Raw genomic sequence first — 12,879 nt, 5'->3', positions numbered from 1 at the left:
TTTGTTCCAAAATCTAGCCTATGGGCAAATCAACACAAAAACATAGCTATCATGTTGGATAGCCAGGTAGACATCAGATCAATAAACTCAAACATCATTAGTTGGAGAATGGTGCTGAATTGCAAAAGAAGCAGATGCCCTTGCCTACTAATGTTATTTATAATGAGTATCTTAGGAAAGAAGACATGGTATAACTGTGGAAATGAACTCAGTGGACACGAACAATCCAAAAACCTCCTGGAGAGATTTAGAAAGAAACAGTACAATGCATCAAAGGAAGCAGGAAGAGAATTACTACTGCAGACTAAATTGGCACTTGAGGAAGATTGGTATCAACCAACACGGTATGTGCAGATACTGCAAAGTAACAGAAGAGACCCAACACTGTAGAAGAAATACCGAAAACCAGGCTTAATAATCAAATTCCTTGATAAGTTGGGATTGGTGGGCCATAGGTACAAAACAGTGAATACAAGGGCTCAAATTACCCAAAATTTTACATCTACATCTCGATGTGATTGGGGTATCTGTGGTATAAATAATTTGGTCCAACAGAATTCCTGCAGCCAGAGAATAGCTGGAGAAATCTGATCCTTGTCAGACTTGATAGAACCATTCTGATAGATAAGTCCAGAGGATATATCAGAGGGTATTTGGAACAGGAGACCCTGGTGTCATATGGAATAGAAAACAAATGGAAATATCGAATGAAGAACCACTTAAGACTATGAGTTAATGAATCAACATAGTATAAATGAACCTGCCTTGGTTTACAGAAAGTAAGATGCTACAAATTTGTACAAGCAAAGTTGAGAAAAAAATGAAACTGTGGAAACTTGACATAATAAAGAAAGAACTATAGAGTTAGTTAAGCTTTCCAATCCTTCAAGGAAGATTTCACTATTAATTTTGCACATTTATTTTGCCGTGCATTACAATCACAAGCATTTAATTCCTTTCACAAAGTAAACAAGAAAAACAAATTGCTTTTTGTCAATGGCGCATTTAAAACATATCAATTTTAATTCAAGCCTATACCTGAAGTAACCCTTGAATTTCGCCACCATGTAAAATAAACTCCTGAACCAGGAGCAAACATCTTGGCTAGAATGAAAATGAAATTATTGAAATAGAGGAAATAATACTTACTGAGAAATATTAAAGGAAAAGAAGTTGCTAATAAGCGCTGTATGGAAGGTGTTAAGATTAGAAAATGGTATGGACATGCAAATTTTTAAGAATTGAATTTATGTTGATATAATTGAACGTTTAATATTAAGTGTAATGTTTAGTGACCATTAATTAATGATTATTTAAAGATCGTGAGATGCAGTGTGGTGTGATGTAGGTTAGAAAACCATTTTCTTTATCGTGCCAACGTTTCAATCTTTACTGAGATCATCTTCATTATAGAATGTTTTAGGTTTAATCAAACTGTGTGTTTTCCGTGTAGTCATGTTCCTGTGTGTGTCATGTTGAGAGTGTTTGTGAGATTTTAATGTTTTTGTTTATATGTTTGATTTTGAAGAAGTAGTGAGTAGGAAAGGGATAGAGAAAAAAGTGCAGATAGAAAAAACAATTTCTACTCCTACCTCCTTCCCCACTCCTTCAAAATCAAACATAAACAAAAAACATTAAAATCTCACTAACACTCTCAACACGACTCATTACAGACACACGACTACACAGAAAACACACACTCAGAGTGAGTACAAAACTTTGATTAAACCTAAAATTTCTATATTGTGTACATCATTGTTTAAATTCATATTCATAAGTGATATGTATTTGTATAATTGAAACAATGTTTATAAATCCCAGACCTTGAAGATGATCTCAATAAAGATAGAAACAATGGCACAACAAAGACAATGTTTTTCTAACCTACATCATACTAGACTGCATCTCACGATCTTTAAATACTGTTTAATATAATAGTTTTGTGGAAAAAAAAGGATAGGGCTAATTTTGAACTTGTTCATAAGTTTCAGAAGTACATTTTATTTGTTAACCTTGTGAAAAAATACTAGTAACATTTTTAAAGTCCTTATGAAGATAGATTCCTTGAAAGCATGACAAAGGAACTAAGTGTTTTATTTTCTTTCGAATTGACCTTATCCCTGATATTTTGACTACAAAACCATTAATTTTACATCGCACATTATTCTCATTTGACTTATATATAAATGTGCACTGAAAATAAAATATTTACCTTGGCATGGTGGGTGAGAACAGAAAATTTTAGGTATTGAACAGTTTTTCCCTTGCCAATCTTGTGGACAGTGGCAGTAATAATCTGCTTGTGTTTTAAAACACGGTGCCCCATTTTCACAAGGATTTGGAGTGCAGTGGTCATGGTCAATCTGTAAATTTAACAATAAAATCATTTGAAGATTGATTGTTTAAATAAATATATCTGACTTGAGTAGTTTATGTACTACTTGGGTGACCCAACCACCACAATGTGGATCCATGATGCTAAAAATTTAATAAAAAACATGATTAAAAAAAGTGGCAGCTTTGTTGGCTGGATTAACAAAGAAGCTTCTGCGTATCAAGAGCACTGTTGATAAGTGGCCCTCAGAAGACCTGTCTCATAGAAGAGGGGTCATCCTCACCCAATTAAGAATAGGGCATGCGAGGTTGACACATGGTCACTTACTATCGAGTCAAATCCCGCGTATAAGCCTAGCTTGTAGAGAACGGTTGCTCTTTGTCCCACTTAATTGAAGGGTATAATTCCTTGCCTCCACACAGAGAGCTCGTAGGAATGCCACCTGATATTAAAATTGTGCTTGAGTACTGTATCCCCTGTCCCAATTCTTGAAGGAAAAAGGGTTATTTTATTGTATACATTAGTGATATTTTCTGTCCCTAGCGTATGTTGAGAGTGAATGGTGTTATTGGTGCGAAAGTGTAATTTGAGAGGGCCGATGGTGGAATTTTGGACCCTCAATTAGGTTATTTATATACAGTGACAAGGAAAAAATTCCACCCAATTGATTTTTTTTCTTGATAAAAGAAAATTATGTCCTTAATTTGTCTCATTGTTTTTACCAATAAACATTTGTTTATGCTGTTTTAAATTGGGAATATCAATTAGAGGTAAACACACTTAATCCTTAATCCAAAACAAGGTTAAAGGATTTTTCAATGTTTACTTTTTATGGAATGTAAAATGTTTATTCAGTCTCATTTGAATTCTGAAGCAATAAAGTGTTTAGTTTTCATCTTTGTTTTCTTAATTTCAAGTTTTAAACTTAACGTATTGAGGATGTTGCACATGATTTGGCACTTGGACATTCCATCAGGTATGCGGCTATTGCCATCGGAGTTAGGATGAAACAAGGGAGTTGCGAGACCTGTTAAACGTGTTTGAGAAACTGGGTTCTACCTAGAAGACCTGGTTCTGGACGCCCTAAAGTAACAGAACCACAGGAAGACCGTGAAACCAGTACCTTACTGTTGTTCAAGCAATTCATCAGCTCCAGGAAGTCTGTGTCAAAAATGCACTGCTCAAAGAAGATTAAATCAGTATGCATTCATGGCTTTTTGCCCCATAAGAGGACCAGAATTGACCAGAACACACAGAGTTGTACGGCCATTGGTCTTTAGACAATTGGTCTGCTGTACTGTTTACAGATGAGTGTAGATTTGCTCTACAATCTCCAGATGGGCATGGAAAAGTGTAGAAAAGGGGAAATGAAAGGTACAAAGCTTCTAATTTTTCCCAGAGCCAACCTTTTCAAAGTAGCTCAGTGATGGTGTGGGCGGGAATTTGAATGGAGAGTTTCAAAGAGTTAGTTGTTGTTCATGGACAGCCTTTGACGGCCACTCGCTATTGGATGAAATTTTGGAACATCATGTGTTGCGTATCCACGATGAAATAACGACAATCCTATTCTAGTGCACGATAATGACCGTCCACATGTCGCTCGCATAGTACTAACATACCTTCAACAGCACAACATCAGGGTCTTAGCTTGGCCAGCCCGTTCTCCAAACTTGAATCCCATCAAATATTTATGCAATAACCTCAAAAGACGAATAAGAGCACGTCCATCACTTCCTGATGCACTCCACAATCTTGAAAGGACTCGTCATGAAGAACGGGCTAACCTCCAGCAAAGAGACATTTCCAGACTGGCAGAAAGTAAGCCAAGGCGTGTTCAAGATGTAATTAAGACAAGAGGAGGAAATATGCGATACTGAAAAGTTAATTAAAAATCAAAAAAAAAATTATATGTCAGTCTTTTTTTCCATTTTCCTTAGCAATTTACATTATTTTTTACCTTTTTAGATAAAGACTCAATATTATTAAACGTTAAAAACCGTGAAACTTTAATTAATATATAAAAATATATACAAATCAAGTTTTATTACAAGTGGGTGGAATTTTTTGCCTGTAGTGTAGTAAGTACATCATGTGTAGAGGGTGATGGGGGAATATCGAGAACTCCGCCTAACTGAGTGAATGGTATATGAATAAGAAATAATGTATTTAAGAGTGAGTGAGAGTTGAATGGGTTTGGATTTAGGAACTGACCACGTTGTGGGCTGGAATGACCCAACTGTTGATAGCCCCTGACTCAAAATCGGTGGCTGGACATATAAGACCGAGGTATGACCTCAGACTACCAACACTTGGTGTGGGCGATTCTCAAGGAAAATCCGGTAATTTATTGTAAATTACTAAATCTGTAGTTGCTAGTGTCCTGCGAGAAATAACAAGCTCAACTGTGCGTATATGTATATCTACATACTTGTGCGGATCTGAGCTTATACAAATCAGTAATCAGTCGTTTATATAAAGCAACTGCTCAGTGCTAATACAATAGTTATTACATCTTGAATTGAAGTTTACCTCGCAGAATTCACCCATGTAGTCGACTGGGCAGATGCATCGGAAGTTGTTCACCTGGTCGACACATTCACCGCCATTTTGGCATGGATTACTCTGACAGTCATCAATATCAGTAGCACAGTTACGACCTAGAAAAAATCCAAATTATTTTACCACCGAAGACTTAAGATCGAAGCATAACTATAAATTTATTTTGAACCGGCACACGACCACTTATTGGGCCTATTTTCACTCACGGGTTTTTGTTTGAATTATTCAAACGCGTTTCGGCATTGCAAATCCCCTAGCCACAAATGACGGACCCAATACTATATAAACCATACTCAGACAAAGAGGCAGACAGTTTCTCACTGAAGATGGCACAATGTCGAAACACATTTGAATAACTCAAAAAACAAAAAAAAAACGCGAGTGAAGATAGACCCAACAAGTGGCCGTGTGCCAGTTCAACAAGAGTTCACCAACTCGTAGACCAAAATCCATCATCCACTGGACATTTATTTATCAAATTTATACAAGAACAGTATTAATATAAAATGGTGGTTTGACTTGTGAAACAATAAAATCAGTTAACTTGTTAGTTCCAATCTTTACTTCACAAATAAATATTCATAAATCATAGTAAATAGTTAATATGCTATTGTATGTTTAAAAAATTTACCGGTAAATCCAGGTTCACAAGCACAATGGTAGTCGTTTACCAAGTCGATGCAGGTGGCTCCATTTTGACACTGGCCGACACAATCATTAATGTTGAGCGTGCAATTTTTCCCTGACCAACCTTTTTGACATTTGCATTTGTAGTCACCAGCCAAATTCTGACATGAGTAAGAGTTAATACACCAGTCCTTGGCGCATTCATCAACATCTGGAAAATCCACATAACAATCATTGTTTCTTATTCGATTTAACGAAAAAGTATTGCAAAATGGAATTTGAAGAGCAGCGTTTCACAATTCATGGTGTGTAATGACAAAGGTTCAGGCCATTTAAATATAGTTTATTTTAAAATTTTAATGACATACTGGTCATACCAGGCAGTAAAGACCTAAGATATGGATCATTGATGATGATGAATCCCTAGGTATGGGGGGTTATGATTCCCAAGCACTGCAGCCTTCTTGCGTATCGTACTTTTCCTAGTTTGTTAGTTCAATATAATCAACTCAATCCTTCTACATAACAACCTGGCAATATCTTGGATGTCAAGGAAGAAGGGAATTTTGGTTGATGAACAAGCTGACAAGGTGGCCAGAGAAAGACCATAGGCCCTATTTGTGCGATGTAAAGATCTGATTTCTTCTTCTGTGAATAGGTCCAGACAAAAAGGAGTTCTGGACGAACTAGAGATTGTAGACATAGTAAACTCATAGTTAGACCATAGTTAGGGCAAAGTACAGCTCAGAGGAGTGATAGGGCCCTATCCCAGTCACTGAGAATATGCCTAGACATGGGCATATTCGACAACCCCAAGTTTAGAAATGATTTCAGGTGGGGCGACTCTGGCAATTCACTTTTTGGATAAGATAGTCCTATTCACATAAATTTTAGAGAGCTATTCGGATTTCCAGTATTAAGTATTAATCATCAGGCAGAATATACAAACAAATGTGTAACATGTTTATTGTTATTATATTATTGTTTACTTAATACTCAAAATCCGGATAGATGCCCAAAACTTCTGTGAGTAGAATTATCTTTTCAGAAGGCAATAAGGAGGAAGAAACTGAAAGAAAAAAAAGCCACCCATATCATCTTCGAATGTGAAGCCATCGCTCAATGTAGACATAACCTGGGGTATCATGAAGGCTTGAGAAAACGAATTCTAGCAATGACCTACTAATTCTTAAAAGAAGGATCAAGTCAATTGAAATGAACTAAAGAACTAGGGAAAGTACAATAACCAAAAGGCTGCAGTGCTTTGGAAATAGCAAAGGCAACTGTTAACAGACATAACCTAGAATAACCAGAAGACTTAAGAAAAAGAATGATAGTTAATGACCTACTACTTCTTAGAAGAAGGAACAAGTTAATTGAACTGAACTAACTAGTAAAACTACACTAAGCCGCAAAGCTGCAGTGCTTGGGGAATTCCAAAACTCTGCTTCCTAGAATCTTCCTCCTCCTCATGATCATCATAATATTAAAATATTTTTGGAAGTCTCCCTTAACAACACCTAAAATTTTTTCATCTGGAGTCACATGCCTCATTTTTCATCACACGTGATGATTCTATATAGAACTGTTCTGTTTTTAGGTGGAAAGGGAAGGAAGAGGATAGAAATCAATGAACATATTGGTAACAGTAAAAATGCACATTTTTGGCGTTTTGTATTTGATACAGAGGTAATTTATAGTAACGTCACCATGAAATTTAAAAACAAAATTGTCTTCTGTACAGCCAATGCGCCACGACAAAAGCAAACTAGAGGAAACTGGATGTTCAACACTAACAATTTTTGAACCACCATTTAAAACTCAACTAAGTCTGGATTAGAGTTTAGTAGAAACTTTATAAAGAGTAAACATTGGTGTTTATTAAGAAAGGTCGCATTACAATCAAATCCAAAACAAAAGAAAACTTTGGCCGTTATCGATCATATTGCCTATCTTCACTGATTAATTTATGTACGCTGTTTGGTTCATATTTTCATTAAAAAATAAATAAATAAAACAATTATTACCATATTGACAGATAGATCCTTCCCAACCGCTGGGACAAAGACATTCGTAGCCACCGACCAGGTCCACGCACGTGGCCCGATTTTGACAAGGCGCTGAGGCACACTCGTCTATTTCTGAAATCAAAAAATCAAATATTAATATTTTACGAAAACAAAACAACCATTTTTATTATTTGAAATTTTTTCCTCCAATATTACCGCCAAATTTTAAAGCAATCTTTGCTTGCATCTAACATTTAATTTTTAAGAGAGTAGCGACCGTTTTTCGCACTAAAAAATTGATTTTATTTAACTATTTCTCTTACATTATTAAATTAAAACGCTTTAGATAATTTTCTGAAAGTCAGGAATCAAGTGTTCTTGTAAATCTTGTCTTGATGAACTTGCAACAATTCTACCAAAAAATCCATCTCTAAGATCCAACTATTCCTTACGATTTTTGAAGACTCGTATTTTAAGAACATTCTGTGTCAAAAATCTATTTTCGCAGTTAAAACAACTATTATAAGATGAATCCTAACGTTTTCTTGAACTAATCGACTGCAACGGAGAAAATTCGAGCTCGATCAGAAAATCGCCTCCAGCTATGCATTTCTAGTGTACTAAGCGAAATAAAACAAAAAAGATTGGTTCTAATAAAGTAAATACATTTTTAGGATAATGGCCACTTTTTGGCCTCTCTTTGGCTTCCCTCAAAAAGTCGTATCTTTTCATATATCGATTCATTTTTCTCAAAAACCCTTTATCATAATAAACGATCATTTTTCATTTTGTGGAGAAATAATAGACAAACAATCGCAGGGAGGAGTTTTGTTTAAAACTACTACTAAATCAAGCGGAGCATTTTTTTTTTCTATAAACGAAAAGGTGTAAAGTTGTATAAACCTTTAAAACTTTAGGTTGAAGCCAAATATTATCCACATTATTTAAAAGCCTCCAGCTATGAATTCGTAGTGTACTTAGGAAAATAGGGAGTTTTGTTTAAAAACTCACCCAGGAGCGGAGGAACTTTTTTTATGTTTAAAAGAAAGTTGAAAAAATTTAAAACTGGATTGATGCCAAACAATATCAAGTCAAATTTTTTAAATGTCTCCAGCTATCAATTCGTAGTGTACTAAGAGAAATTTAAAAAAAAGATTGTAATAGACCGAATAGATTTTGGACAAATGTGATCGAAAAACGTAAACTTTTGGCTTCCTTCAAAAAGTCGTATCTTTTCATATATCGATTCATTTTTCTCAAAAACCCTTTATCATAAGAAACGATCATTTTTTCATTTTGTAGAGAAATAATAGCCAAACAATCGTAGCGAGAAGTTTTGTTTAAAACACACCCAGGAGAGGTAATATTTTTTGTATAAAAGAATTGTATAAACATTTAAAACTTTAGGTTGATGCCAAAAAGTATAAAGTCAAATTTCTTAAATGCCTCCAGCTATGAATTCATCGCAATACAAAGGGTAATAAAACAAAAATATTATTTGTCATAGATTCACTATTTTTCGTGGTCCGCTTGACCGATTAATATCATTCAATTAATTAAGGTTTTTTTAGTTGAGATAAAAAAAACCTTAATTAATTGAATTTGTTATAGAGTTACTAGATTTTGAGACAATGGTAACGAAACATGGAACCTTTTTGACCTCTTTGGTTTCTCCCGAAAAGTTACTTGTTTTCACTTTTCGGTACACTTTTCTCCAAACTTCTTCATCATATTGAAACGACTATATTGGCATTTTATAGAGCAATAATGGAATTTAACTCGAAGAGAGCGGTGCTTTTTAAAAATCAAACAGGAACGGAGAAATCATTTTTCTTTAAAATGGAAACCGAATACAATTTTGGCACAAATTTAGATTGTTTGCCAAATTTAACGATTCAATATTTTCGAAAACCTATTATGTACGATTTTGTACAGCACTAAAGAAAATACAAGAAAAAAAGACCGAATAGATTTTGATAAAATGGTGCCGAAATGTGGCAACTTTTTGGCCTCACTGCGGCATGTTTTCACTTTTCGGAACACTTTTCTCCATATTGAAACGATTCTATTATCATTTTGTAGAACAATAATACGCCAATAATCGAACGAGGGTTAATTAAGGAATAAATTTTGCCTCAAATTTAGATTGTTTGCCAAAAATTAACGATCCACTATTTGCAAAAACCTATTATCTACGATTTTGTAGAATACTAAGGCAAATACAACCAAACAGGTTATAAGAGGCGGAATAGCCTTTGAGAAAAAAAAGGAGTTTTTTGAAATACGATAAAATTTGAGGCTCTCTTGAAATAACACCAACGGAATATAAAATACTTTTTCTAAAAAGGGAAAAAGTTTAGTAATATTAAATTCGTTTTGTTGAACGGTTTTCAAGCCGAAGGAACTTTATAGTAGAGTATAAAAGTCGGACGAGCACGACTTTCGAAGATTTGAACGCCGACAGAAACGAAGTCTTCGTCTTGATCGGATGAAATTGCACGTTTGATTGGGAACTAATCACCACATTCAATTCCTTGGGATGATTAAACAACAACCGTTCTGATTTCCAAATCAAAATGTTGACAATTATTGAAACGTTTATTTTTTATATTTTATTTTTTTTGTGGAATCTCTCCCTCTTCTGTCTCAGTCTTTCATATTAAAAATATTAATTAAAATTTTCTGAGAAAGTAAACAATCCCACTGTATAAACATTCGTTCTCATTCAAAGTTTTCACTGAATGAACGTGTTAATCGATGTCTGATGTGGACAATTCACTCGGAGCGGACGGTCATAATTTATAACCGTGGTAATTGTGTTGATTCAATAAACGACAATGAGAAAATGAGAATAGGGTTAGGTGAGTAACCCATTACTAGATTAGTGTGTTTTATCGGGCCTTAAGGCCTTTTGGCTCCGAGCTTGAATCTTAATGAAGTCCAACGCCTCTCGACATCATTCATGCTTGATCGGCCTATTCTGAATCATGAGATTTGAACAATGGAATTAATTAAACCAGGTTTTACTTGATTTTATTTGCCTGGTTGGATCTTTCACACTGAGTAAATTTTTTCATTTAAATCTAATATAACCCAATTAAATAATGATATTCAGCCTGAACAAGCTTTTACCAAGGCTATATATTAGAAAAGAACACTCAAGTGAAGAGAAGTCACATTATCTAATAATTGGAATATATCTCCTGGACATTTACAAAGAATTTCGGTTCATTTTCACTCTAGAGGATATTTATTTCAATCTAAATACAAAAAAAAAAAAATCCACCGTGTTCCTCGGTGGATTCCAATTATCCGCGAAGAGGTTTCATTGAACCTTCGGCTGACCTTTCAACATACGGCTATCAAGGTGAACGAAACTTGCATTAAATTAAGACAAGGCAATTTCATTTTTTAAAAAGTCGACTTTTAAGTGACAATAATGTTTGATATTTTCAGCCGGTTTGCATGCAAAGAACGGTACAAGAGTGGAAAAAGTACATTTTTAATAATTGCAAGAATTGTTTTGCTCATGTTTTTTAGTTCATTAATACTGTTAAGCTGACTTATTATTATATCAATAAAAATGAGCTGCAGAATTAATTTATCCCTGTTGTGCATAAATTTCACCGTATTTTTTCAAGTTGAGGGGGTAGTTACTGTTTACGTACCAAAAAATTAAAAACAATTAAAATAATTAAACTGAAGCATTTTTTGCACAGAATGAAGCTGGTTCATGGCATTGGACCATGAGAAGTGGTTCAAATAATTGTATGAATGTTGCGATTCAGTTGTTCTGGGTTTATCATGCCTTCTTTGACTAAACTTATTTATTGTTTTGGGTTGGTGCTTGTTAATGCAAGTTTTGAAAATTTGTTTTATTTTCACAGGTGGTTGTCATGTAAACTAAGCTAAATCAAATCTATTTTATGGATTATAATGAATACTTTTAACTGTTACCTTTTATACAAAACATTTTTGTTTATGTTGAATTTTATAAGAGTGAGGACCTGCGAAAGTAAATATGTCCAAACTAGATTTTCGTCAAATTTATTTGTACGAACTTAAACTTAGACAAAGTGCGGTCAAACCGTGTGTAATATCAATACAGTTTGGGGGGAGGGAAATATTAGCGAATGCACGGTGCAGCGATGTTTTCAGAGATCTTGAAGACAGGGAAGGTCGCGGTAGGATTTCCGTTGTGGACGACTAAAAACGTCGATTGAAGAAAATTCACGTAAGACAACAAGGGAAATTGCGGAAGAGCTTAGTGCTGACCACTCTACCGTTGTTCGCCATCTGGAGCAAATTGGTAAAGAAAAGAAGCTCGACAAGTTGGTACCGCCCGAACTAACCGAAGCGCAAACAAATCGACGCTTTGAAATTTGAACATCTCTTCTGTTGCGCAACCAAAATGATCAATTTTTCGATCGAGTCATCGCGTGCGATGAGAAATGGATTCTGTACAATAACAGGAAGCGTACAGGTCATTCGTTCGACACGGATGAAGCGCCAAAGCACTTCCCAAAACCAAATCTGCACCAAAAAAAGTTTATGGTGACTGTTTGATGGTGTACTACTGGGTTGTTCACTATAATTTCCTAAATTATGGTGAAACTATCATAGCAGAGAAATGCTGCCAAGAAATTGACAAAATGTACAGGAAACTGCAACGTCTTTGTCCAGCATTGGTAAACCGTAAGGAGCCGATTCTTCTTCACGATAACGCCAGGCCACTTGTCGCAATACCAACCCTGCAGAAACTTAAATACAGCTACAGAATTCCACTTTTTTAGGTATTTTTATCACTTCTTGAGAGATGAAAGTTTTAGAGAACGCGGTGAAGCCGAAATCGCCTTCCAAGACTATTGTGAGCTGAAATAAAAATTCTGATGACAGTGGAATAAAGCGGTTATTACACGTTGGCAAAGATGTATAAATTGTGATGGAAAATATTTCGAATAAATTTTTTTTATTTTATACAAATTAAAAAAATAGTTTTGACTGCCTTTTCAAAACCTATTTTGCACCAACCCAATGAAATCGTCATTCAACGATTAAAAAAATTATAAATATGAAAATAGATAGTATATACAGACGAACATTAATCGAGTAAAAATATCTTATATGATATCATCTTTTTTTGTAAAATTAACCGTTTCCTCCCGTGAAATCAACCCTTTTTAATTTCAAAGTAATCCTTTCTTTAAAGTATCAAAAACTTAGAAACTGGTATAAAAGAGGAGTGTGTAAAATAAAATTCCTGTATATTTGAGAATTTAAAAAAAGCCTTGGTTCTGACAAATTAACACTTTTCCCTGTCAAATTAACCCTTCTAATTTCAAATTAATC

General features: G+C 34.7%; 1 protein-coding gene across 2 annotated transcripts in view; it reads right to left on the bottom strand.

Moving 5' to 3' along the window:
* Positions 1-12,879, bottom strand: part of LOC106668560 (protein jagged-1b) — a 226,271-nt gene that overhangs the window by 6,361 nt on the left and 207,031 nt on the right. Inside the window, exons 8-12 of one of the 2 annotated variants that reach the window (XM_024225310.1) lie at positions 7,549-7,662; positions 5,526-5,732; positions 4,865-4,992; positions 2,213-2,363; positions 1,039-1,104 (exon numbers count right to left, since the gene is read on the bottom strand). In XM_024225310.1, the coding sequence (XP_024081078.1) occupies positions 1,039-1,104; positions 2,213-2,363; positions 4,865-4,992; positions 5,526-5,732; positions 7,549-7,662 (666 nt within the window). The remainder of the gene's footprint in view (positions 1-1,038; positions 1,105-2,212; positions 2,364-4,864; positions 4,993-5,525; positions 5,733-7,548; positions 7,663-12,879) is intronic. The other variant, XM_014397429.2, reaches the window with a different exon arrangement.

Source organism: Cimex lectularius, unplaced genomic scaffold, assembly GCF_000648675.2.
Source record: "Cimex lectularius strain Harlan isolate CLEC.00 unplaced genomic scaffold, Clec_2.1 scaffold21, whole genome shotgun sequence".
NCBI lineage: Eukaryota > Metazoa > Arthropoda > Insecta > Hemiptera > Cimicidae > Cimex > Cimex lectularius.
The sequence above is the reverse complement of the archived record's forward strand: the minus strand, read 5'-3'. Positions and strand labels throughout refer to the sequence as shown.